The following is a 27,871-nucleotide window of genomic DNA, read 5'->3' as shown; positions in this document are numbered from 1 at the left end:
AGCTATGCGCATCCCACATTCTTCTGACTCTTATCTCTTCAAAAATATCCTGACCCTGCCTTAGTTAGTACTTTTCCGTTCCCCCTTTTCCCACGGCCTAATAGACAAGCTAACTAAGGCCTACTTATGTCAACTAAAATGGGCTCTGCTCGTACAGTTGCTTGGTGGACTCATGTCTGTGCTCCTTGAGCCAATCCCCGACAGGGTAGGTAGAGATATTCTGGGGATAATGTGCTCTAGGCAAATGTTCCTGAAGGAAAACCCAAGTTAGTCAAAATGAGCAGAAGCATTTCTAAGCTGCTCTGTCTCATGGTCTTTTCTGGCCCTATTCCTTCCCATGTTTCCTTTGAAATGAGCTCAACACATACATTCAAAACAGTTTTATAATTTATTGATATGTTTGATTGGCTCTTTCAGTTTTGAATTGCTAGGAGGTTTCTTCACCTTGGGCATAAACCTAAGCCACTGCTTTTTCACAGCTCAGCCAACAACACAAGCATAACCTTCTTGCTTTTTGACATGTAGCTATTGCCTGAAAGAGTTTATTTAGCTTGGGCTGCAGTCTGTGTATTGCCTGAAAGCTAATCTACATCTTGCTAGTTGCCACAGGAAACAATATTGCTTTGGCAAAGACCTGTTCAAAATGACCTTGTCCTTATGGACAAAAAAGAAAATGGGTATGCTGAAACTGGACTTTTACACAGCTCGAAGCTTTGAATCATTTGGTTAAAAACAAACACAACCCCACATAATATAACACGGAAATTCTAGGCTTATGTTTTGTAAGAATGTTATGATAAACTTAGCCAATTTTTTCACAACCTGGCCTTGTACCCAGGTCAGCTGAGTTGTATTAAGAATTAGCACAGATTTAATCCACTGAGTTGTTTAGCAGATAGATTCCTATGAATGCTTCATATGCATTTCATACAGTCTTCCTTGAAAAGAAAATATAGTGGAGTCTTGACTGTACAGCACAAACGTCTCCTTTCACACTGCAATACTTCAGACTTATATAATACCGAAGAGATAGAAAACATGCAATGATCTGGGGTGCAAACTTACTAACCAGAGGGTTTTTACAAAAAAGCAACTAAAACAATAATGAAGTTCTAAATAGTTTATCTTATTTAGTGTAAATTTAATTTATTCAGAAACTTGAAAATGTGTTTTAAAACTTGTAATCTGAATTCTTTTGAACCAGGCATTATCGTGCTGGATTTTTTTGCAGCCAAGTTACAAATCCCAAAAAAATAAGGTTTGCATGGAAAGTTCTTGGCAGATCTCTCTTGGAACAGTTCAAACAAAACTGCTTAACAAGGAGGCATTCATTATTTCTATCTTGTTACCCTCTGTTATTACAGTCACAAGCTGTAAGGTTACTGGCATCTTTGAATCTTTCTAATAAAAAGCATAGGGAGCAGCCATTCAAGGGTGGTAGTGAGAGATTATGTTGCATTTTTTGAGGCTTGCCTTCTTTTTCAATAGCTATTGTGCTTTATCAAGCTGAGCTAATGCATTGTCTGCATGTTCTTGCAGCAAACCAAGTTTAGGAAACTAACTGAATTTCAGAAGAACAAATCTGTTGATTTAACTTCAACGGTCTGTGGTTCCCAAGTGTACAATTAAACCACAGATGGACAACTTAGTGCCACCATGTCATGAGAAATGGAAGTTTGTCTGCCTAGTATTTGTAACAACTAATTGATAAATAGTGCAAGTGATTCACTGAAGCAAAAGCTCATGAGAGAGTTAAAGGATTTATGATTTTTGAACCTTGTGCTGTATTCTCATCTCTTTTGTTTATCTTGAATACTGTAGTCTCATATAATTAGTGTTTATTAGTATTTTCACTTACTCAGTGCTTTTGAATCCTCAGTTCTATCACACCTTGACTTTATTTGCTGATATGTCTAGCTTAAAAGAGAAAACAAAGCATTCTCTCTTTTATGCCATAAAACTCAATTACACATACTGAGTTTTAGCTGTATCCCTTAAGGCAAAAGTATGTCAGTTTTATATTTTCATATTTAATAGTATGCTTCCTTACAGAGTTTTATAAGAACAACATTTATGAGAAAAATCCAAACAATATCCAGTGTTTGGTCCGGTGCCATTCTCAGACTGACTGGAGAAGCCAAGCCGTGTTCTGAGAATATCTTCATCTCTTTTTAGGTAGGTGGGAGTTTGGCTGGACTTACATGAGGGTATGGAGTGGAAGCTGCTTGCAGATGAGTGATTTCTACTTCTTAGGTTTGCACATAAGGGTATGTTTTTAACTGGTGTGCTGACAGGAAGGGCTGATGTAGCTGGAATTGAGCTAGGAGCTCATTCATTTTGTTTGAACTGGGTTTGTCAGAAGTATATAAATAAGAAAGCTATGTGAGAAATATGTAAGTAGAGCCAAGGTTTGACATGTAAGTGTTCAGAGGTGGACTATTAAGGCTTAGGGTAAGATCAGTTTTGGATTTACAGAGTCTTGGTCCACTCCTTTTGTACCCAATCTGCCTTTGGACTGATCCATGGGACTTTGGTATTCCCAGGTTGGGGTATATCCTAAAGCCTTTTACTTCCTCACAGACTAGGGACTTTGTGCCAGACGACAGGGATAAATAATGCTGAGACCTGCTATACAGTCCTGTTACTTTGTCGTTCTTTGATCTGTGCTTTTTTTGTCTCTGTAGGATGACTGTTAACACATTTATCTATACAGTAGCCTTTGCCCGGGAGGGCAGTTCATCTTTGCCATGAGGGAATATACAAGTGTGAGGATGAATTTAGTTTAAATATATTATCAGATTAATGCTAATTATTTTCATTCGTGAAAGAAGAAAATAAATAAGCCAATGGAATTACTGGAATTTTAAGGTATGTTTTCATTTACAGAATACAAAGGTGTTTTAACTCCTTAAAATTTGAGTAGTGTATTGGTTCTGTAATGACTTGATCATTGCATGTTTAGTTATTTTGAAATACCTACCACTTAGGAGGCTACTCTAGATCATTTTTACATATAAATGTTTAGAGAATTATTTTTGAAATAATTAAAGGGGTAGGACAGTATTTGAAATCATAGTTAAATGACACAGTGAACCATTTCTGAGGCAAACAGAACCATGTGATCCAAACTATTTGTATGGGACATAATTGTCCTTTGTTTTCAAGTTTCAGCATGGTAGCTTTCTGTTGGTAGGTTTTACTGTGAGTTAGGTGGTGTCCATACTAGTGCAGCCAGTCTAAACATTGTACTGTGTATTACAGCTAATGGGAGAGAAATATAGTCATGCTAAGACCAGATCCAGATTGTTATTTTCTATGTGTTATTTTCTAAAGCTAATGAAAACCATGGGCTCCCAGGTGAGAGGAAAACTTCAGGCTGTTGCAAATGGCCATACATTATTTAGTAGGGAGGAACTGGCAGGAGACTTTAGCCTTGCTTTTCTGGCTTCTCAAATTTATGTGTTTTGGAGTTTATGAAAAAAAAAAATGAGCATTAACCATAGCAAATGTAAACAGCCTTTTCACTCATTCTTTTCTATGCATGAAAGAATTAAGTTGGGAAGAAATACATCTAGGGAAAGAACTGTGAAACTGATGAACATATTTTGAAGACAAAACAAAGTAAAAAATGGTTTGCCTTTTGAACTTAAAGCCATCTGGTGTACTTGGTGTACTTTCCTGTTAAAAATGTCATGGACAAACAAACTACTTAGTGACCAAGTATTTATACTGCATTACAATCCTTTTGGAAAGGATTCTAGCTGAAGGTGCAACTCTTTTTGGTAAACTAAGTCACAATTCTTTTATCCTCTGTTCTGCTTAGCAGTCACGTACAGTGTCTTTTTTAGCACGACAAAGATCTGTGCTAGTGCAAGTAAGGCCAAGTACGCCACAGGTCTGCAAAATTAATATCAGGGACCTGCGGTATGAGTCAGTGGAAAAAATATCCACAAGGTGTATTTTTTTAATTAAACTGTTAAGGCTGCCTTGAATACTCTGTACACAAAGAATGACGTTTGGCAAATCTAAAAATCTGTAGGCTTGAGCCCAACAGTAACAGTCAGAGCAGTGGTGCAGGGAGACATAAAGGAAGCTTCTGAGACCCGAATCCTGGAGCTGCAGAGCTGCCAAGCGCCCCTTGGGAGGATCCTCTGGTTTGAAACAGCTCCAGTGGCTCCCAAAGGCGTTCATCACAGCTGGCAGGAACTCCACAGCGGGGACATCCTGAATTTGGTTTCTACTCTGACAGCAGTGAGTTGGCTTTTCGTAGAAGCAGTTCTAGCCTTTCCATGTCCTTTAATAATTCTTGTGTGAGGGATTCAACTAGGCCAATTTGAGATTTGATGCAGAATCAGAATGGGGACCAAATGTAACGTATGAAAGCTAAACCAAATTATTAGCATTGGCACAGATTTTAACAAGATGACTAGTAAAAAGTCTGGTTGCTAGCAGCTCTCTTGCATATTTTCTAAATCATTCTTAGTACAGTGGTTTCTGCTCTCAAAACCAGAAATGCTGGTAGGAGCTTTAGAGGTGGGAAGGGAAGTTTATTATCCATTTTCTCAAAAGGGTTACAATGTACATTTTTCCTTCAGTCTGTCGCACTAATGGTTTACCGCTCTGTGCTTCTTCCACCTGTCTCCCTGTAATACAAATGCAATGTACCAGAGCATAAACTGTTACATTTATCATACTTTCTAATTAATTAGAATGGTCTTCATCTCTTTAAGAAGTGATATAATTGGAGGGAGAGTTTATTGAAGGGGCAGGTGGAAATACATATGAAAAACACAGGTCATCTGCCAAGATGGAATTTAGTAATCCCTGTTGTCTCTTGTGGATTTTTTTTTTCCTTCCTCCCCACCTCCTTTTGCGTGGGACCACGGGGCGGGGGGGGAAAGGGTTTAATTTCAGTAAGTGCATGGGGTGGGAGTGTTATCTTCGTTTTAGAATAGATGTCAATTTCATGCCTCCAAACAGTCTTATTAATTGGAACACAAATCTAAATAGCAAATTGGTAAGCAGCATTCAAATATAATGTTTTGTATCCTCTTAGAAAGAAAAATAGATTAATATGAAATGACAGAATTTTTAATTCTTAATTCTGCACCACAATGTTACATTTCAAGATTTATTTAATCCTGTTAATTTCCACCTGAATTTTCTAAGAATCGGGGTTCCGGATTAGTGGTTACTGAAGTCCCTGGAAATTTGCAATTGTCTTTGCAGTCTTTTGATCAAGTCCTTGTTCTGTATGTCTCAGAAACCTAACAGAGATTTGTAAATTAGTTTAAATTATTCGCATATCCTAAAATCATTCATTTTAATTGGAAAAAGCTACTCTGTATCTTGTACAAAGAAGCTGGTAATTGTATTCGCTGTAGTTTTTGCAGTTGTGCTAAGGCTATGGTGATATTAAATCAGGGGCCCTTGATTCTCAAAGGAAATATTATATGCAGTATTTGAGTATATAATCATATACATTAACTATGTTCATAATTTTTGCATGATTTGTCCTGTGCAGTTATTTCCCCATGGATTAGTGGCATTTAATTCTGGAGCTTCAGGGCAGGACTGCTTTTTTTTTTTAATTCAAATTTTATCACAGATTTCTGCAGACACTAATATTGACCAAATAAAGAGAAGACTCAGGAAGCCTGTAAATCTTACTCAAAAAAAATGTAGGTCCTGTTGGGATTAGGCAAAATGACAAAAACTGGGCCTCAAAGTAAAAATACTGCATGCAATTTTTGTACTAAATCAGGACATTCTGTATGGATATTAGCAGAATTGGCTAAGTTAATGGTTAGCCACCATTATTTGTTTTTTGATTACCCAGATTTTTCCTGTGTGTTTCCTTTAAAGCTGTAATTCAGAAAGCAGTGGAGTCATTGACTCATTGATTCATTCAATGAAAGAGCTATTTATTAAGTATGCTTTGGGTTAGAGCTGCTGTTGACTACCTACCTACAAATTTGCTGAGTGGCTTCAAAATCCCAAAATATTAAAGAAACAGGAAAATATTTAGTTTCATAGCATCAGGTTGAGCAGACACAGGCACCAATCCCCAAGTAAATGTGCTTTGAATGCTGTGTCTTCTGAATGGAAACACATTCTCCCTCCCTTTCACCCAAGCAGTGGATGTTTTATTAACTCAAATCATATGTACACTTAAAAAAACCCAAAACAACAAAAAACCAAAGCAAACAAACAAACAAAAATACAAAAAAACAAAAAGGAAAACTAACCAAATAAAAAACCTGAAACCCAACAACAGCAAAACACCAGGGAATCTCAGAGTGACATCTTCATAAACTTCATGCTTTTGATCCATTATAACATTAAAAAACATTAAGGCACTGAGATTCCTTAGTTCAGAATAATGATAAATAGGATACATATTGAGATTTTTTTTTTTTTAATTGATAGCATAATGGAAAAATAAAACAGTTCCTCTTGATGAGACACGTTCTTTTGAGGCATATTTTAATTTTCAGATTTGTCATTACTGACACTTGCCACCTGAGGGAGCGATGTATTAGGTGCTATTTGCACTCTGATTTGAGTCCAGTCTCACTAATTTTGCATACACTGGGAGCTCACTCCAGGTGGAAAATTCAGGCATCACATGAGGATATTTTGGGTACAAAGCAAACTTGAAATGCACTATGTTTAAACGGGTTGGAGACTTAGTCTTTGGGATGTATTTATCTGTTGACTGGCCGTGTGGAACCTGAGAACACCTTGCTTGTCAGATTCATGGAGAGGTGCCCACAGGTTGTGTTCTGGTACAGCTTTTAATTAATAGCATCACTCTGACAGGTGTCGCTGTGGAGAGACAGCACATATGCTACAGTCAAGCAGCTCTTTGAAATGCTTGTGATGCTGTGAATTAGTATGCAGAATGCCTGTTTCTTTGGAATTTAGTGTGCCTGGGAGTAGAGGGATTTTGGTCTCCTGCTTTAATCCAATCTTGTTTTACTGAATTATTTATTATTTGCAAGTGATGGGGAAGGTTGGTTCGTGTTTCTAAAGAACGGCTATGAGATGTTGTAGGGCAAAGTGCCTGTTTTTAAATTGAAGGCAGGAATCCAAGATGCGATGCTTGCTTTCTGTATGTTCGATATAGAAACCATGAGTGAATATGGAAGAAGCTTCCCAATATAATTTAAATTAGACCAAAAAGGAGGATACCTTTGTATTAATAATTTGTGCTTGAATTATTGATCTCATTTTTTACTTTTCCTTTTAATCAATAGTTACTGTCTTTGTTAGTCTAACAGAAATTTGCGTGAAGTTGAAACAATCTGTTGCTGCATATCTATGTAGTAAATCTATGTCTGTACGTATTAGTCCTTTTGTACATATGGGTTTCTATGTGCATTGTTACATCTATAACTCCTAGTGTTTTTAAAGTTACTCTGAAGAGGCATATTAATTATATAAGGATTGATTTTGAACAGGGGTTTCTAATAACAATGCATGATGCTTTCCTAGATAGCTGTTGTGCTGGAACACATGCAGCATAGACAAGATGAGAAAATTGTAAAGTCTTGGTGTTTTACCAACTAAATTAAATAAAAATGTGACTATACAAAATACAGGTGCTACTTTTTTTTTCTTTCTTTTTTACACAACCTGGAAACACCAAGATTTTCCATGATGACATAAATTGTCCAGAAGGTGCAAAAATGACTGTACCATTCTTGGTTTTCTAACATGACTTAAAATCCAACTTTATTCAGCCAGGGATTGAACTAACTAGTTTTTAGAAGAAAGAATCCCAAGACAAAACAGTTGTAAGATAACTGAGAGCATCTTGTCTGGGGATATTTTGTACAATCTGATGAAATCTAAAGGTACAAAACTGGGAGTTCAAAAATCTTTGTAAAATGTCCTTGGACTCAAATCTGATTAGCAGAATCAAGAGCTGAGAGGATGGAAATTAAATTTATCAGGGCTATCTATTAATCTTGCATATTTCAGCATTCTAAAAGAGCTTAGAAAAGTGACCGGACTGGAATGTTTATACTTTATTCCAGGGTAAAAAAGGTATTTATTTTGTGAGCTCACAAAGCACAGTATCTGTTTCACAAGAGTTTTTGGTACATCTATGCTGATTAACTTCTCCATGTAAATAAAGAATAACATACTACATTCTGTGGAAGCTTGCACTCCTTTTCAGTTGTGAGCACTTACTACAAAGCATATTAGAATTTCATATTACAGTTTTTGTTGGAAGAATGAACTATCAGTAGCTGTTCAGCCTTTATGAGCTACTCAAGGTACAGTAGATGTTCTGTATGTGTTCCTTAGTCATTTCTTTTTCAGACTGAGTTTACACAGTTGTGTCTTGCATGGAAGCCCTTTCATACCTCTGAATATCTATATAACCCATTTTCTGAAACTTAGTCTACTGTAGTCTTTCTCAGACAAGGGGAGTAAGTGATGGGGAAACCCCAATTACAAGGAGCATTCATGTAAGTGAATGGTCAGTTTATGCGGTTGTCCTTATTAAAAAACTCTTTAAGGATTCCTAGATAATTGATGACGTAATGAGAGGGAGGGAGGTTGCTGGTTTTTATTGATGATGTGATCCTGCAGACTGTTCAGTACTTGGTCTCTTTTAGTCTTTAACCAGCTTGAATAATCTGTGTGACCTCCTTTTATCTTTACTGCTGTGATGAAGTCTTATGTTCATCTTCTGAAAGACCATTATTGCTAAAGAAAATAAAACTATCGGTGTGTATTATAAAAGAACAGTAGAGGCAGGTTTTCTGCTTGGAGAATTGTCAGTTTGTGCTGCATTTAAACTGATTTCTTACATAATAATGATCTTATAAAATGCAACATAATACATGTATCTTCAAACTGATTATAAAGAAAACAATCAGGACCTAATTAGAAAGTGTTCATTACTAACAAGATAGTGTTCTCATGAAACAAATACAGGGTAAAGCAAAAATTGAAAGTCATGCAACCATAAATGAATCACGGAATACACCCACTGACTACCTTATTCCTTCCACAGAAACGCATATGCTGGACTTTTGCATTTTGCAGCTCAGAACAGCAGGAATATGTACTATGAACAAAAACACTAAGTAGCTGTAGTTAGCGTATGGACAGTATTATTTAACCTTCAGAGCTTGAATGTGTCTGCGTAATCAAAGCATGCAAACTCTCATGGCAGCTGAGAGCAGAGTGGCAGATTTCAACAAAACGACAGTGTTCTTACCATTGTAAAAAAATACTTTAATTTTCTTTAGATTCAGTTGTTTCCGTTAGATTAATATTTCTGTCACAGAAACCTACTGTTAGCAAAATTTAGAACAAGCTGATATATATAGGATGTTTGCATTTTGGTATATGGACTTTGTAGAGTATGAAGCATCTCTTATTGCATATTGTTGAAATACTGGTCTTTATTTAGCAAGTGATGGCTTGAATTCCAGGAAATGACCTTGTAAAAATGGAAGTAAGAAAAGGAAATTAGCCTATGTTAGAAACTATCCGTGAGGGAAAATGAAGAAAGTCACTGAAAACAAAGGGGAATAACAGAGGCTGAATCAGAGAAAGGTGGGAATTTTCACAGAGAATGAAGGATGTATGGAGTGTGGGTGAAGGCTGCCTGACAATTTTTCAGGTCTGGAAATGCCTACTTAATCTTCCCAGAAGCCCACTAGTCTCTTCCAGTTGTACCAGTTAATTAAAAGTCCCCCCGTCCCCAGACCAAATCCAGCATGCTTCAACATAGACCTTGTTTCAGATGTGACAGCACTTGAATGTTGCAGACTGCTGCAGCCAGCTGCTTGAAAGCTTTGCATGTTTTAGCCCCGTTCCCACCGCACTGTCGTTAAACCATGTTTCCAAAGGTGCTGCTGGTATTTATGGATTCTCTCGTTCAGCAGGAAATGGTGGTGGTCACCGGCAAGAGTAATGAGCCAGAAAATGGATCTCCCCATCAATGTGGATGCTTTCAGCCTAATGGGATCAGTGTTGGAGGAGGAGGGAAATTAAGTACTACCTGATCTGGAGTGTCTGGGAATTCATCGACTTGGGTATCTCCCACAATATATTTCCCATGCCCCAAATAATTTATGGTCAGGGTATATGTTTTAACTTTGGGAATACTCTGGTCTTCCTGCTTGTGCCAAAACCAGGGCCTCCTGCAAACGGTGCAGACACAGTGACACCGCCCCAGGGGCCAGGTGTTGCAAGGGAGGATCTGGGACAGGTTGACTCACCTTTTGGTGACATAAGTTCTTAGAAAGAAAAGGAATAGCAGTGACCACTCTGGTCACAATGGCCAAGCAGCTGAACCCATCACCCCCTGAGGGGACACCCACCCAAGCCTCGGGGCTCTGCCGTTTTTGGTTAGCTGGGCAGGGGCACTGGCACAGGGCTTGCACCGAGACTGCCTTGCAGAACACAGATTCCAGTTAACTCTGCAAGTTTATTTTAGCCTACAGTGAAATGTGGTAAATTCTGGTGTTCTCATGCGTTGTGATGTAAACAAGGTGTGCTTATTTATTGAAAATATGAATAGTGCTCTCACCATGCCCTTCTAAGTGTTTCAAGTGGGCCAGTGCATGTGCCGAGCATTTATCTGCATACCTTGTGCCTGCATCATGTGCAGTAATAACGTGTTTTTCTTACGTGTGCAAATACTTGTGTGTTCGTAGCATCTGACACGTCGGGCGGTAGCTCGGCAGTGCGGGGTGAGCCCGGCCCGCAGGCCTGAAGAGGCTGCGCGCTCAATCCCCCCGCACCCGACTGCGCTCAGCGGTGACATCTCCCGGCGGTGCGCTTTTCCCCTCCCAAGACGAGTACGCAGACCCGCCCGCTCCCGCCCCGCGTCCCTCCCCGGGAAAAGCGGCGGGCGGCAGCGAGTGCCTCGGCTCAGCCCACCTATGAGGCCTGACTGGGCCCGTGAGGCCGGGAGTCCCCGCCCAGCGGCTCACCGCCCCTCTGCTCGGCCCGGCCGCTGTCCCGGCTCCCGCTTCCGCCGGGCGCTCGCCCGGCGCCGCCTGCAGGAACCGCCGCCATTTTGTGACGGGAGGCGGCGGGGCCGGCCCGGCGGCAGCGGTACGTGAGGCGGCGTCCCTGCGCCGGCGGGGAGGAGGAGGTGGGTCCGGGCTCCGCCTCGCAGCGGGGGTGCGGGCAGGGCGGCGCGGGAGGCTGGCGGACGGAGGCGGCTCCGCACTGTCTTGGTCTCGCCTGGGGTGTGTAGCTGCTGCCGGAGAAGAGAGCTGGACAGGCGGGGAGGAGCGGGCCGAGCCGCCTGGGAGCCCCGCGGGCAGGGCCGGCCCAGCGCGGTCGGCAGGACGGGACCCCGAGGAGCCCGTCAGGGGTGTCAGCCCGGCTCTTCCCGGGGCGCACCTGAGGGGTTTCTGAGCTTGTGAGGAGGTTTGCTGTGGGGAGTTCTCATTAGGTGCGAGTGATGAAGTGGTGCGGTCTGGCTTGTGAGCCCTCCGCCCAGGCAGCTCGTCCCGCCCGCGGGTCTCAGCCCACAGAGCTGGTCTGGGCGGGAGCCGCCTGCCCCGACTGCTTTGAGTTGGGCACAACAAAAGCCGTCTGTAAACACGGGGTGGCTTTGTGTATTTTTAGAAAGCTGGTGCAAAAAGAAATTGCCAGAGACTGGTATGCACAATGCAATTAGTTCAGAATAAAATTACGGTATTTTGTGTACTTTGTTTACTGATTGTAACATACGAAACAATTGGTGAGAACATCTGACACTTTCAGAGGCAATTACCAAAAGTTTCAGAATATAAAAGTTACGGTTATTTATGAACACTTAATTCAGCTTCCTTGTATTACAGTAGAGACTTGGCAAATGGACCATGTAGGTCTTTGCTCTTTCTTTGAGACCCTGAATAAAAAGAGCCTGACTCTAAACAGATCTCAAAGTTTACAGCCTTCTTAAATTTGGGTGGATTTTGAGAAGTACAACAAAACGAGTGGGTTTGGGTGGCTCCTGTACTAAATCTCACACCCTTTTCAAAATTGATGATTTTGTTTGTTTTCGTAGCTTGGAAGAATGCGTGTTTCTGCTTCTATATGTCATCTTAGAAACAACTAAACTCTCCAGGGATTTAAATATGACTGACTTTCAAAATGGATTTTTCACTGTCAGAAAATGTATCTAAGTTTTTATTCAGCTATAAATGTATAATACTGAGAACTAGCGGTAGATGGATCTCTCTGTATTGTTCCATGTTACTGTTCCACTGTTATTTTAAAGTACTGCTTTGCAATACGTCAGTGCTGTTAAGACCAAGATAATTTTTAAACAAGGCAGTTTGTAGATCTTCTCAGGTTATTAAAGTTGATTTCTAAGCTTGCAAATGTATTTTTTTCCTAGATTTTGGGGGGTTTTGTGTGTGTGGTGACAGTAAAATGTGTAATACCTTTCTTAATGGTGGTAGTTTCTAACAACTGTAACAATTTTATTTCTAGTGTACTGAAGCATGTTTTTACCAAGATCTGTTAAAGTCAAGAGGGCTGCTGATGATGACAAAAGTTGTACGGCTAAGAAAAATAAATTGTCTTCTGGAGGATCTTTGCTGGAGGAGACCACCGAGTTCCAAGACTGTAAGTCAGGCAGAACGGAAGCTTCTGCTTCAAGATGCAATTTGAATGAAGTTGTAAAAGAAAGCACAGAGCCTGTAACTGGAGATCTTGGTGTTGCTAACACAACTTTGGGAAAGGACAACCAAAATACTGATGAAGACAGCTCTTCAGAAGAACCCATTAAATCCTTCAGCAAATCTCAGCGTTGGGCAGAACCTGGAGAACCTGTATGTGTTGTGTGTGGTCGTTATGGAGAGTATATCTGTGATAAAACAGATGAAGATGTGTGTAGTTTGGAATGTAAAGCCAAACACCTTCTACAACATCAAGAAAAGGAAAAAAAGCTAAAAACTGATCAACTCACAAAAGCAGAATCTCAAGCAGAAACTCACCTGCTTAATACACCTTATTTCTACAAAGATCATTCCTTTATTTTAGGTTTGCAAGATGAGCAGATTGAGAACCTTAAACTGCAGTTAGGTATTGCTGTCCAGGGCCAGCATGTTCCAAGACCAATTATAGAGTTTGAACACTGTGGTTTTCCTGAAACTTTAAACCATAATTTAAAGAATTCTGGCTATGAAGTCCCAACTCCCATCCAAATGCAAATGATCCCTGTTGGACTACTAGGAAGGGATATTGTGGCTAGTGCAGACACCGGCTCGGGAAAAACAGCCGCCTTCCTACTCCCTGTTATTATGAAGGTTTTGAAAGAGGTAATGAAACTTCGTGTGTTTAGGGAAAGTGGTTTGCAACTTTGTCTCTTGGATTCCCAGTATAACTCAGAATGTGATTGCACGGGTTTTAATTGACATTCAGTGATATGTTTTACTTTTGATTGATGGAGCATTGTTTCTCGGGGGGCGGGGGGAGGTGCTGATTACGTTTAATGACTTTCAATGTTTTTTTGCTTTGGTCAGGAGATAGAGCAACTCTATTAACACTACCTAGTGTACCGTTTCTCCTTGTGAAAAAGGGTAACTTAATTCTGTGGTAAATTTCCTACATGACTTAAAATAGCAAGCAAAAGTAATTGCAGGCACTCTTCTGGTATTTGTTCCTATATCTTGATAATTCAGATGGCCAAAAGGGATTTTTTTGGCATTTGTGTACTTTCAGAGAGTGATTTCTGTTGGACTGTGTTCAGCTGACCATCAAATAACTACAGGAATTTGGGGTTGTATAATTTCTGAAATCCTTGAGTTGTACTGTGGGAAAAAGCAATTAAGAAAACTCTAGCTTTCTAAGAACATGAATGTGTGATGAGAAGGAAGGGCAAACAGTATACTGTACCTGTGTGTGCTTTAGTATTGCTTTTTGCTTTAACAGTTTTATTCAAAAAGGGATGAATAAGAATATATTTGAAAATTTTGGACCTGATTCTGGTTGATGTTTGAGACTGTTTAGATGCCTTTATAAGGCAAACAAACATAAGCACGTATTTATTTTTTTCATTTTTTTTTTTTTTCAAATGAATAAAGATTATTTAAGTGACTTTTAATTTTTAAAGTGCAATTGCATTAGTTTTAAGAATGGAAGTATTATATGGCAACATTTAAGAACAGGGGTATTACAGCCCAGTACCTCCTCTGTCTGATTGTCTTTTAAGTCTGCAAGACAGTTAAATGCCTACAATAACATGCACAAAATTGGAGCCTCAATGAATAATATTTCTCTACATGATCTTATTCTTCATCTCCAGATTACAAGTTAATGTATATATCACAAAATTTTGTTGTTGAAAAAAATATTCATTTTTAACATAAAAGGAGATGACATGTTAAGAGCATAGGGATAATCTGGTTATGAAATGTTTGACAGTTCCTGGCTTCTCCATATCTACGTAGATACCCGCTTTTGTGGCAGTAAGTTGTTCAGTTAAACACTGTTGCTCAGTTGAAAATGACTCAAAAAGCCTTTTTTGACACAAGTGTTTAGCAGTGTAGTTCCTTTGATGATGCAGTGAGATAGGAACAACTTCCTCCTGTTGGTCGCTTGTAAATATTCCAGTTAAAGACCTGAAAGATATGCAGAAACACCATCCAGAAAACTGAGTTTGTGATTGTAGTACCAGTATATGAGAGCGCTATTTTGCAGAAAGGGTGATCAGCATTACTGAAATAATGCACCTTGGAGCTAGACGGTTTTTCTACCTTTCCCCTTGGCCCCCTGTTTTACCTTACGTACATTTTACTTTGTTAGTATGTGTTAACTGGAAACAGGAATCCATGCTAATCTGAGAGGAATTATTACCAGTAGTTTTTTGTCTTCTGGATTGCACAAGTATCAGAGCTGGTAATTTCTTTGAAGGTCCATATATATAAGGAACAGAAGAAAAATTAAGACTGTACGACTTTAATGATTCATCTCTACCTGGCTGACTAATAGTGGGTCAGAAGAGTTTTTGATTTTGTTTTTGAATTTCAAAGACACATGTTTTTGCTGTATAAAGTTCCTATCACTGCTTATCTTCTCTGGCTAATACCTAATGTTTTTACTTATTGGTGTGCAAGACAGTAAAGGGAAATAGTCTGTTCCTGTAATACCAAGACTTCTAAACCTCTTTTTAATGACTCTAGATTCAACTATCATCCTGTGTTTTGAATTCATGTGGAATTTATTCTGAATATCTGTTACAGATTAAGTGCAATAACTAAAATAGAAAAAAAACAATCTTTACAAATGACAACTAGCTTTCTTGGGTGTTTTTCATTGTCAGGAAGGTATTCTCACAGTGTATTTAACGCATACATTGATTTTTTGTTTTCAAAAGTTGAGTAATTGAGGGATAGACTTCCCTGGCCTGTTAAAGGTGTAATCCTTCTGTCTTCACATAGAAAGGGTATTAGCAATCCAGTTGTATCCACAGTAGCTGGGAGATTTTAATCTTGAAAGGTTTTTGTCTAAATAATAAGGCAGTTCCATGTTTAATAGATTTCCCCTGCTCTTTCTAGACTGAAACTCCATCTGCCCTTATTTTGGCACCAACAAGGGAGTTAGCAATTCAGATAGAGAGACAAGCCAAAGAACTGATGGCTGGCTTACCGAACATGAGAACAGTTCTCCTAGTGGGAGGTTTGCCACTGCCACCACAGCTCCATCGTCTCAAGCAGAGTATTAAGGTAAGGACTATGGCCTGGAAAGACCCTGCAGAGAGTTTCGTTTTCATGGCGTTCACAGAAAAATGTTACTGTTGATGTGTGGACACACGAAGATTTCCTAAGTCTAAACTATTAAAATATTGTTAGCTCTTGAAAACTTTTTTTCAAGTTTTGTGTTTTTTTTTTTCCTTAAATGTTTTGGCTTCTGCTTAAACATATAATAGCTTTTTTGGTTTTGAAAAAGTTTCATACATGATATTGCTGCTTTCAAAGACTGAAAGAAGCCATTTTTTAGACAAGGAGTTATAGTTTATAGCAAAGATAGTTTATTTTTAATGCAGATTACATTGCTTATGTTTAGACACTTCCATTAGAGTTCTAAAAGGTCCGTTTCCCTTTTGAGGTTTCATAGTATATTAAGTTATCTATAAATATTTTACGACTTAAGATTAAGTGCAATAACTAAAATAGAAAAAAACCAATCTTTACAAATGACAACTAGCTTTCTTGGGTGTTTTTCATTGTCAGGAAGGTATTCTCACAGTGTATTTAACGCATACATTGATTTTTTGTTTTCAAAAGTTGAGTAATTGAGGGATAGACTTCCCTGGCCTGTTACTTTGAATGTAAGTAATTTCACCAGTTAGTGCCCTTGTCACCTATGTGCTGTAACTTTACAGTTTTTCTAGGACAGTCATCTGTCTTGTAATGGAATTTCTAACTGCTCTTATTTGTTCGTTTGTTTTTGTCTTTTGTTAGGTTATAATAGCAACACCTGGAAGACTTCTTGAGATTTTAAAGCAAAGTTCTGTTCAACTGCATGGCATAAAAATTGTAGTGGTGGATGAAGTAAGTTTCTGGTTATTGAAGCTGTATTGCCTATACCGAGGTCCTTGAAGAGCCAGTGTGGGTGCCTAATCAAATTAATTAAGCATACAGAGTGTTCATTATAAAGATAAAATATATTTTTTAAGAGAAAAATTATTTTTAACACAATTTGAAATGCATTTGAACAATGCATGTTCTGTTGTCTATAAAAGCCTTAGGTACCTGACAAGGTAATGCTGCTAGACCAGTGTGAACCATTCATTTTTAATTTTCTCACCTGGCATTTCTTCTGACTGAAAATACTCCAGCATTTGGGTTATTACATGCCAATCATACACATTATGGTTCTTCTGTCAATTCAAGTTCAGGATTCTGCTGTTTATGGAAAAATCTGTTACAAATGTAATATTTTTCACTTAGGTGGATACCATGTTAAAAATGGGTTTCCAGCAGCAAGTGTTGGATATTTTGGAAGACATCTCTCACGATCATCAAACCATACTGGTGTCAGCTACGATTCCAGTGGGCATCGAACACTTGGCAAATCAACTTCTACACAATTTTGTAAGAATAACAATTGGAGAAAAGAATCTGCCATGTTCCAATGTTCGCCAAATTATCTTGTGGGTGGAAGAACCATCTAAAAAGAAAAAGCTGTTTGAAATACTAAATGTAAGTGTAGTGTTTTTCTCATAAAAACAACTTATAAAATTATTAATGTCTTTACACATCTGTCACGTTCTTGTCTTTAATTCTCATCTGTGTGTAGTGAAGAGATGGCGTGAGGTTAAGCATGTAACTGCAGTGTAACTAGTTCAGTAGTTCTGCGGTGTAGGAGCTTTAATGGCAATTTCAGGGTTTACTCCACCTCCGTGGCTCACATCTCCTCCTGTGCAGGAGCAAACTAGATTATTGTGCTGGGATCCAAGGTAAAAATGATAATTTGTTTGTTTGTTTGTTTGTGATTCACAGTATGGCATCCCAAAGATTTGTAATGGTCATCTGTGAGTGGTAGAGGAACAGGACTTTCTTAAACTGTTAGAGCTGCTTTATGGCCTGGGAGCGGTTTGTAATTTTAAAACTCAGTAAAGAAAGCTAATTTAGTTAATTAGCTAATAATTAATTTAGCTAATTTCTTGAATTTTCTTTATATGAATAGTAAGACATATCTTTTATGAGTACTTTGGGGGGGAATTCTGGCATCTTGGCTGAGGTTATCCAATAAGAAAATATGAAATAAGAAAATAAGAGTCTTTAACTGAACCTCACAACTTAAATAAATCCTGAATTATTATGTAACATTTAAAGAAATAAAATAAGGCTTCTGACTTCCAAAAAAAGCATGTATTGATATAAACTTAGGTTCTGAGTCTACAAATCATTATATGTTTATTATGTACAGACTGGTATAGTTTCATGGCTGGTATCTTGTTCCTTCTTATCTAGAGTCTAAGAACATTTGTTCATCTGAAAGTGTTGTTAATATTAGAGAAAGTGAGCAGAATAAATTGAATCCAAGTTGCTGATAATGAGCAGCAAACTGTTGTAATACCTTCTTACACAAACTGTTTGATTTTACAGGATAAAAAACTCTTCAAACCTCCAGTGTTGGTGTTTGTGGACTGTAAACTAGGAGCAGATCTGTTGAGTGATGCTGTTCATAAGATTACAGGATTGCAATGTACAGCTATGCATTCTGAAAAGTCTCAGGTGGAAAGAACAGACATATTACAGGTTTGTGCCTCCTAAAGTTATGGGGGTTTTGATAGATTTAAGTGGGCTTTTTTTTTTTTTTTTTAAAGGTGGCTTCATTTGAATGAGTTAAGTCATAATTTACTGCTTTTCTGCAGTAAAACCTGGACTGTTGCTGGAGTAGCAGACAGACAGATGGGACCAAGCAAAACTGTAGATACTAATGCTATTTTAAACTCAAATAAATACTGGAGACTATTTCATAGGTTATTTGCTTTGGAATGGGAATTTAAATTTGCATTTAACTTGAATTGATTTTTTTTTTTTTAAATTAAAGTTGTGGCTTTGGTCTCTTTTTAATTACCTCTGTGAACTATATTCCTATTTAAATCAAGAATACAGGGGCGGGCATTCTCTCTTCTGCAATAGAATAATCCCACTGGGTGTGTTCTTACACTGTATAGCTAACCCTAGCCTGTGCTTGGGGAGTTTCAAAACACAACCAAGGAAAAAGAATTAATTTTTGTTTATTCCTCGCTCGCAGGGATTACTTCAAGAGAAATACGAAGTTATAGTAAGTACTGGAGTCCTTGGACGAGGGCTTGACCTTGTCAATGTCAAACTGGTAGTAAATTTTGATATGCCTTCAAGTATGGATGAATATGTACATCAGGTAAATAAATTGCTAAAGCATTATTTGAAAAGAGTACTGAAATATGACACCCACCTATGGAAATTTAGATGTAGACGTAAAGATTATTTTTCTCTCCGGAATATTGTTTATAGGAGAGAAAGGTGCTGAATCTCTCTTCTATAAGTCTCTTATGTATATTACTAATACCTATAACACTGTTCTTGTATCTCCCATATAAATTACTAAAACCTAGAAGAGTGGTTTTATATCTATTATGTTTGCAGTATTATTCTTCTTGGTTTGTATTCTCTTATATCATTTTGTGTCTATGGAAAGCAAAGTTTACCATGTTTTGACTGTCTGTGAAGAAGGGCCAAATACCCCTCTTTGTGCTGCAGCTCATCTGCAGTGTGGGATGTGCACATAACACAATCAGGAAACCAGGTGTGAACTTGCTTTTCATTCCATCTTCCTACTCCAGTATCTCCTCTGATTTTTTTGCTGAGGATATCTTGCTTTAAAAAAGATGATGTGTAGGCTGTGCATGTGTGTGTCTTTTTATGTATACATACACGCACCCCAACCAGAGGTTGGCTAGCAGATTGAAAGAACTAATAACTACCCTCTTTTTAGCACTTCTGAAGCCGTAGTAATCTACTCCTGTGTCCAGTTTTGAGACCATCACTACAAGAAAAGACAAACTGCAGGGTCCAGGCAAAGTCAGGGGCCTGCTAAACGTGACATGTGAAGAGAGGCAGAAGGAACAGGGCTTGTTTGGGCTGGAGTAGAGGTTTAATTGCTGTCTTCTGTCTGGTGATGGGTGGTTAAAGAGTAGACAGAGCCAGGCTCTTGTTGGAGATGCACAGTGAAAGGATGAGAGCAAACAGTCACAACTTGCTGCAAGGGAGGTTCTTCTGGCCTCGTATCAGGGAAAAAATGTTTTGCCCAGGAGAGTAGTCAGGCAGTGGAACAGGCTGCCCAGAGAGGTGGTGGGATCTGTAAGCTTGGAAGTCCTTGAAACTCCATAGGACAAGGCCTGGAGTGAACTGATCTAACTTTGGAGTTAACCCTGTTCTGAACTGCTGGGAATGACCTCTGGAAGTATCCAGTCTCATAACTCCTGAAGTATTCTGTGTCACTAACTGCACTACATCTCTCTGATTTTTAATTCTCTTTCTGCTAAAGTTTCAGGCAAGTAATAAGTAAATAAAAATGGTCTTTCCTAGCATCAAAACTATACCATTATTAGTGTACTATCTCTGCTGTCTCTTCCAAAATAGAAAGTTTTTGTAGATTCTTTTCTAATTTGTTCAAGCACTTTGGATAATATTGAGAAATAATTTAAAGTTACTAGAACATTGAAAGGACTTTTTAAAGGTCATGCTTGTACATATTGTGCTTGATACAAGATAAATATATGTGGCATTGCTGTAATGATCATTTTTTAAAAAACATTTTGTTCGAAACAGATTTACTGTAAGCCTTTGCCCATGGGCTGTATCATATACCTGGGCATCAATACTGGACTTCTGGTATGTCCCATAAACAAGTGGTAATTTTAGATGTGTTTAAGCTGGAGCTTCAGATATCCATTTCCTGAATTCAGGAAGTTTATTAAAACTTTGTGCTTCGAGGATGAGATAAAAAGAGTCGGCCTTGTCATTTTGGTTAGTTGCTGTTTTGTAGCAGAAAATAACTTTAAGGATATATGAAGGATTTCCCTTTAATATTGCTACCTTAAAATGAGTTTTTTCATTTTCAGGTTGGAAGAGCAGGAAGGTTGGGTCACAGTGGAACTGCAATTACTTTTATTAATAACAACAGCAAGAAGCTCTTTTGGGATGTTGTGAAGAGAGTAAAACCAACGGGCACCATTCTTCCCCCACAGCTGCTTAATTCCCCGTATCTTCATGACCAAAAAAGAAGGGAACAACAGAGACTTAAACAATTACAGAATAGCCTTGTAACAGGAGATAATATTACGGACATTATTAGAAAACACGACAAAAATAATTATCAGAGGTAATAAAGATATATTTATAGTTATGTAATTATAATGAAAGTGTGATTAAAAATAAATGTGGAATTATGTTGCCTTGTATGTTGCCTTTTTAAAAGAAGTTAATATATTCATTTTTTAAAGGAGTCTCATTTTTATTTCATTCATTTTGAAATACAGACCGTTGCGGGCTTGAATTACAGTCAGGCCTAGTAAAAATAATCCATGTAACCCTTTTTCAAAACCAGTAGTAGTTGCAAGTAGTTGCATTGCTTGCAACATAAGCTGAGATTATATTCTTTGTTTTAATATTTCTGAATAATCATTTCAGACTTCTTGTGAAACACAACTCCTTGTGTCCTTGACAAAGGACACCCTAAAAAAAAAAAAGGAAAAAAAAAAGACAACAGGTCTCTGAAAACAAGCCTCACTTTCTTCCTGTTAGTTTACATAAAAGCTTCCACAGGGAACATTTCGCTGAATCCTCAGTTGTTCTCTGGGGGTTTCTTGTGAACATAGATGCAAGTTTTGTTGGTAAACAGTACTGAAAGATTAGTTTCGCCTTTATTGCCTGTGAACCACTTAAAAGTCCTGCTCAAGCACTTTGCAACAGCAGAAATACTGAGTAGTATAACTTCATTGTAGAGAAATAGAATAAGACACATAAATTAGAAGTTGTGTTCTTATTTAATGAAACTAATAGTATTTACTTGTTTACTACTCATTTAAGCATAACTTGCCATGCTCTGACACCAGATGCTATCTCAATTTTTTCCAGGAAATGAGGACAAAACCATATTAAGGTAGTGTTGCATGATTTAACGTCTGAAGTCTGAGACAGCTCGTAATCAAAACTTTTTTTTTTAAATTTTAGGCTGAGGCTTGGGAAATTCGTGCTGCTGTGATGAATCATCCCTTTTTGGCAGACTGAGATGTCCCAGGTAGTTAGAAGTTAGCCCTGTGCATAGCCTGCTCTTTGGCCAAAGGACAGCAATACGATACAAGGACTTAGTTTGGTAGGAAACTCACTTTTAAAAGCTTAGTAGCTGATTTTTTTTTTTTTCCCCAACTAGAAACAAAGTCTTACTTGCTGCAAGGGAGCTGATGGTGCCAGGGGTTCTTTGATAATAACAGATTTATATAGTTACTAATGACAAAATCCTGCTATGAATTCTGCTAATCTGAAACATATTTATTATGATTTATTTTCTGTTCACTGTTGCTACTACCACAACATAATCTGGCACAGGGAAAAACTCAAGTTTTTAACTTGCTTTTCCTCCCCCCACCATACTTTTTGTCTTCCTCTGCTGCACTTTTTTTAACTTTCTCATATTAGCTCAGTAGTACAGTAAGTGCCCAATCTGTTATAAAACGCACACATCCTTAGCAAGAGACCGGTTTTTATGTCTTGGGGTGATTGCGTGAAGCGGTATTTGATAATCTTTTTCATCCTGCAATCCTCCCTCTTCTGAACACTCCCGTTTTCTCTGGTGGGAGGGCTGAGGAGCACGGCTCGCCGCCGCCTGCCGAGCAGCTCCCTGTAGCGGGCCGGCTCCGTTCGCGGGCTGGTGGGTACGGCGGGCTCACCGGCCGCAGGCTGGCGGCGGGGCAGCCCTGCAGAGCAGCAAACGCCTCGCTCAGGAGAGCGCTGGGACGGGGCAACGGGCCGCGGCGCTGGGAGCGGCGCCGGAACCGCGGCGGCGCTTCGGGCTCGAGGGCGGCTCCCAGCGCCGGGCCCGCCCGTTCTGACGCGGTGTCGGCGGGAGCCAATCCCCGCGGGCCCGGCGCATTCAAACGGGGCAGGGAGTGAGCGCGAGGCCTGGCCGGAGCGGCGCGAGGGCGGCGGTTGGGGAGCGGCCGCTGTGAGGTGAGGGGTCCCGGCGGGGGGGCGGGTGTCCCTGCGGCTGCTCGCCGTACGGGTGGGACGTTGCCTGGGTCGGTAGTGCGGGGCGGTGGGCTCCGGAGGTCCTGCCCCCCCTAGTCCCCTCAGGTCCGTCGCTGCTCTCGCCTTCTCCCTGCGGGCGGGCTCCGCCACCCGGCGGGGCCCAGGGGCATTTGCAGCGCCGCGGTCGTAAAACGGATCTGTGGCTGTGCCGAGAGTCTTGGGCGGTCTCGCCTGTGGGTTTGCTGAGGGATGGTAAAGATATCGATTTCTCCTCAGCTTTGAACACTTGGGTTTCATATCTAATTAGCATTTGTAATCAATTAAAAATGAGGAACAAGTGTACTTTTAACAAGTCTTGAACCTTATTCTAAAATGAAGGAGATTTTAATGGAGAGATTAAGGTTTTCTGCAGAAAAGCTTTGTGAATATTTGTGAGGCACAGCTATAGCAACAGGAGAGAAGAACTGTTATTTTGCTGCTTATTTTCAAGTTGAAGGGAAAAGATGGTCTTCTCAGAAAACACTAAAGCAATTCATGGCTTACAACTGTGTTTATTTACTGACTGCTAGATGGAAACACAGAACGTGTATTTTAGAGCTCATGGAAAGTGGTTTCCTGTGTCAAACTGGATTGAGCAATAAATATATCTTGGTTGGAAATTCTTGAAACTTTCCTCACAGCTTTCGAGTTGTGAAAACCTTGAAGTCATGACACGTGTAGAGGTGGATGTAATCACATAAATTCTGAGAGTACTCCAAAAACTATAACTTAAAAGTTTAGCGTTAAAAGAAACTTCTGTTGGAGCAATGCTTAAGTGGTTGCTTCTACATCTGCTTTCCTTTTCCCCCACCACCATCTGCTTCTTTTGTTAATGATGTGTGCAATTTTTGAAGGATGTAAGGCAGGTGACTTGTTGACTTTTAATAGCAAATTAATTGCAACTGGCATGTCTGTAGTGGGTGATGATGTCAAACATATAACAACCTAATAACTATGATGCATATGCAACAGTGAAAGCATGCTTTTCTATACAGATTTGGTATATACAACATTCTAAATAATTACATGTCGAAAGGATGTGGAACACATTTTACAGTTTTTTTTCTGTTCCCTAGGTGAGGGATCTTTTTTTTTTTTTGCTATATATGTGTGTACTATAGTGAATTAAAATAACATCCAAACATATTGTAGTAGTCATATTTATTAAGTATTCTATTCTGATAGTGCTTCTTATATATCAAAATACTGTCAAAAATCTCCTTTCTAAGTTTGCAGATTTCCTATTTAATGTTAATAACTTTGTTCTATTGGAGTCTGTTAGTTGTGAAACACTATGCGCATAAATAGTTGTAAGTGAGTGGAAGCATGATCTTGAATTCCCTTTCTTTGGGAACCATGGTAAATCATTTGGCAGAAGTGTGATCTTTGTTGCTAAATAGATTGTTCTTTGTACCAACTGGTGCTTCTTCATGATGTTTGGTTTACTTTCTGAAGCAAATAATATAACTCAATAAACAGAATCAAATAGTCTACTACTGGTAGAAGCATTCATTCAAATATAGAAGAATGACTTTTTTTTGTTTTAAGTGCTGGTGGTGAAATGAGATGTTAATTATTTAGCAACATAATATTCTGCAGTATGTGTAAAGATCTCCCTGTGCACCAAAACATAACTCACACTGGACATAAGCATAATAAAAAATTTTTGCTTTGTCTCCCCAGGTTCCTTAAGAAGCAGCAACTAGAAATGATCTTTTAATAAAAGTTTTGTACTTATTGAAAACCTAATCTTAACTCACTGGTAGACAAAATGCCTATTTACACAGTTCCTGCAACAAGTTCTTGTGAAGCACAATGTGCTACCACTTCGCAGAAGACTTCTTCACAGAATACCTTGTCTGGGCAGCAATTGAAATCACAGGTATCAGGAGAAGAAAAGGATAGTCTGCTTTCATGTTCACAGAATAAGACTGAGGAAATAAATAGGACTTATGTGATTTCAGCCTGTAAAAAAGTGAGTGACCCATCAGCTACATTTAAACTTGAAAGCAGATTAACACTTAAGAGAAGACCTGGAACAGGAGAAAAATCAGTGTCCAGTAGTGAACAAGTGCATACAAACACAACACAGGGCGTGGAAAATACACAAATGGGCAAAAAACTTGCTCTGCAGAGACGTGTAAGGACTGGCTCCATAGAGAACAGTAAAATCAATCAGAATACTGTGCCTGGAAAAGAAAATGATGACTCTGCTGCACAAAGACATTACAAGATTGCACTTCTGCCAAGTATTAATGATACTCATGATAATAAACTAAGCTTTAAGTCAGCTGAGGGTCAGTCAAGTACGAAGTTGCAGTGTAACCTGAACAGCAAGGATTCCTTTGGCTTTGCGGATGGTATGTGTGAAAATGATAGATGCACGCGTTTAAAATACAGGACAAGTGCTGCTGACACAAGATTGCAAAATGAAGTTCCTAAGTCAGAAAAATTAGTTGCCTCCAAAGATATTAATAGGATATCGGGAGAACAACTGAATGAAAAAGGTCGTATAAATAATCTAGCTGGAAAACAAAGGTCGCAACACTTCATGGTAAAGCAAAACAGTTTGGAAAGACCAAGGACACCAATAAAAGGTTCAACAGAAAGGTTTCAGCTTGCACCAAAGAACGGTATTTCTCAGGATCAACCATCTCCGGCTACTTCAAATAAACAAATTACTCATCTTCAAATTCTTGCTGAAAAGAAAACCAGTGTCTCCAGCTCTCTTTCTGTGAGTACAAGTTCAAAACAAAGAGAGAACAGAGAAACTCTGGCTGAGAGCAATAGCACTGAGAAAGATGTTTTCAAAGTGGAAAACAGCAAAGTGACTGTAGCTGTGCGTGTACGGCCTTTCAGTATCAGGTTTGTATCCTGGGCTTATTTCTGATGCTCATAGTGGCTTTTATAACATATGTTGATTCCTGCTCTGTATTTTTTGAGTTGTTTAATCATTGACCCAATAAGGATATAATACGTACTTTGAAATCAGCTGATATTTCGTGCGACATTAAGACAAAGTGAATTAAAACTCTTGATAAAATCTTTATAGGCCTTTGGGGCTTTTTTTTACATATGCATTAGCTGAAGTATTTTGAGCTTGAATACTTTGTATGTTCATTATGCTTTTTTTAACAAAGATTACTGAACTTTTTATTTTTCATAGGCAGTGGATTGAAAAGACTAACCTAAAGCCATGTAGTTTATGATTTTTGTTTCCCCCCTCCCCCTTTCTATTCAGAGAGAAAGATGAAAACTCGCTCCCTGTAATCTCCATGAGTGGTTCAGAGACAGCGGTACGAAATCCAGCCACCAACCAAGTTTACAGCTTCAATTACGACTTCTCTTTCTGGTCTTTTGACAAACGTCATCCTAACTTTGCAAGTCAAGCGATGATTTATAAAACTTTAGCAGTGCCACTCCTAGAAAGAGCTTTTGAGGGATATAACACTTGTCTTTTTGCTTATGGGCAGACTGGTTCTGGAAAATCATACACGTAAGTTCTAATAATAGTTATTAAAATTGTTATGCAATGTGGAGTCATGAAAAGAGATTATATGGAATAGATTTCATAGTTATGTGAAAACATTTTAACACAATTCAATATTTAAAACAAATTAAAAATAATAAAACCATATCTATAATGAGACAAAGTTAGCTGTAGAACACTTTTATGTATCTATGTATAGTGAAGAAAATGAAAGCTGTTTCCAGATTGATTTCTATTCCTTATTACATCTGTAACTTAGAAACATATAGCATTTCAACTTCCGAGCTACACAATTAATATTAACACTAGCTACAGAAGGTTGCAAAACTGAACTAGCAGGTTTTTAACTACAGGATGATGGGATTCGATGAAGACCGAGGGATAATTCCAAGACTTTGTGAAGATCTTTTTACTCGAATAGCACAAATGGACAAACAACAGGTAGGGTGCTTATGCCATTGACCTTACACTGAATTATGAGGAAACTGATGCATTTCAGTATTTTGATACCTGTTGCATTCTTTCATTTTATATCTTAGTGGTGAGTAATTTATTAATGTCTGTGTTCTTTTGCTGATTCAGATCTTATTTCTGTTAGTACTTCTGATTAACAGGGTTCCTTAAATAGTCAAAATCAACATTATTTTGCTTCCTTAATGACAATAATGTAAAAAAGAAATATGGCCCTGATATTTTTGATGTGTCACAAGAGCAGGATTCTTTCCTCTGTAGAGCATGTCTTACAAGATAAGATTTATATAAGGTAAGGTAAAAAGAAATCCTAGTGGGTACCATAGTTTTAGTGGAGGCAGATTAAATTAGAACTCAAAAGTATGAAATTATCTTTGAACATTATCACATATCAAAGTGAAATGCATCTTAGTATTCTAATTTTAGTATTCTAGCTCAGTATTCTTGCTGAAATTAAAAAAAAAATGAACTACTCCCATCTGGATTTTATTTTTAAGAGTTTAAAATTTTTGTTGTAAATAAGATTTTGTTTTCTTCTCTATTTGGGGAACAGATCTTTATTCCTAAATAACTCTGTGTGAAAGAGTGGTCTTCTGAGAGGGGGTGGGAATGTTTCGTCTGATCACAATGTATTTTGATTTGAATTCCTGTCCTACACCTATGCTATGTAAATTTAAAAATAACAAAGTAGTAATCCTTTCCAGAGTGCTTTAATGAAGGGTTGCATTCTGTTTCTGCCTCAATTAATTGGTGTAGTAATGGTAAATTTAGAGATTCATAACTGGTGACACAATTAACTTAAATTCTTAAAAATATGAACTACTCATTTCATGTCTTAAAAAGAAAAAACCCAAACTGGGTCTTTCTTGGATAAGGAATATCTGATACAAAACATGCTAGTGACAGAGGCTGTTCTTTGTATTCTTTGTATGTTTGTCTGTGTCTGTAAGGACAGGTCAGTAGAGCTTAACATTCAGTTAAACTTATGCAGGCAAACCTCTATTTTCAACTATTCCAAATTTCTTTATTGCTTTCTTCTTGAATTCTTGACTCTGAATCCTGATACCAGTAAACGTGTAATATTCTCTCCTACTGTAGATTTGATAGACATGGAGAAATCTAAGAAGGTTATTTATTACTCAGTTTGGCTAGA

The 27,871-nt window shown here is 38.5% G+C and overlaps 2 protein-coding genes across 16 annotated transcripts in view; both read left to right on the top strand.

The window, feature by feature from the left end:
• The window catches only part of DDX59 (DEAD-box helicase 59), a 32,801-nt gene extending 8,281 nt beyond the window's left edge, over positions 1 to 24,520 (top strand). For 2 of the 9 annotated variants that reach the window (XM_065072433.1, XM_065072437.1), the window contains exons 2-9: positions 12,463 to 13,292; positions 15,531 to 15,698; positions 16,437 to 16,526; positions 16,926 to 17,177; positions 18,087 to 18,239; positions 18,742 to 18,870; positions 20,594 to 20,853; positions 21,705 to 21,843. In XM_065072433.1, coding sequence (XP_064928505.1) covers positions 12,474 to 13,292; positions 15,531 to 15,698; positions 16,437 to 16,526; positions 16,926 to 17,177; positions 18,087 to 18,239; positions 18,742 to 18,870; positions 20,594 to 20,853; positions 21,705 to 21,735 — 1,902 coding nt within the window. In that variant the 5' untranslated portion in view covers positions 12,463 to 12,473 and the 3' untranslated portion in view covers positions 21,736 to 21,843. Of the gene's footprint in view, positions 1 to 2,052; positions 2,176 to 2,313; positions 2,869 to 10,220; positions 11,129 to 11,166; positions 11,226 to 12,462; positions 13,293 to 15,530; positions 15,699 to 16,436; positions 16,527 to 16,925; positions 17,178 to 18,086; positions 18,240 to 18,741; positions 18,871 to 20,593; positions 20,854 to 21,704; positions 21,844 to 24,440 lie in introns of those variants that run through there. The other 7 variants (XM_021293883.2, XM_065072431.1, XM_065072436.1 and 4 more) reach the window with 7 other exon arrangements.
• Positions 24,521 to 24,528: 8 nt separating this feature from the next.
• The window catches only part of KIF14 (kinesin family member 14), a 29,952-nt gene continuing 26,609 nt past the window's right edge, over positions 24,529 to 27,871 (top strand). For all 7 annotated transcript variants that reach the window (XR_010474333.1, XR_010474332.1, XR_010474331.1 and 4 more), the window contains exons 1-3: positions 24,529 to 25,622; positions 25,999 to 26,253; positions 26,601 to 26,688. Coding sequence is in view for 1 of the 7 variants with exons in the window: in XM_005498791.3 (XP_005498848.3) it covers positions 24,529 to 25,622; positions 25,999 to 26,253; positions 26,601 to 26,688 (1,437 nt within the window). In the remaining 6 variants the exon portion in view is untranslated. The remainder of the gene's footprint in view (positions 25,623 to 25,998; positions 26,254 to 26,600; positions 26,689 to 27,871) is intronic.

This window comes from Columba livia, chromosome 8 (assembly GCF_036013475.1).
Source record: "Columba livia isolate bColLiv1 breed racing homer chromosome 8, bColLiv1.pat.W.v2, whole genome shotgun sequence".
In the NCBI taxonomy this organism is placed as follows: Eukaryota; Metazoa; Chordata; class Aves; order Columbiformes; family Columbidae; genus Columba; species Columba livia.
This window is presented reverse-complemented; position numbering and strand designations above follow the sequence as displayed.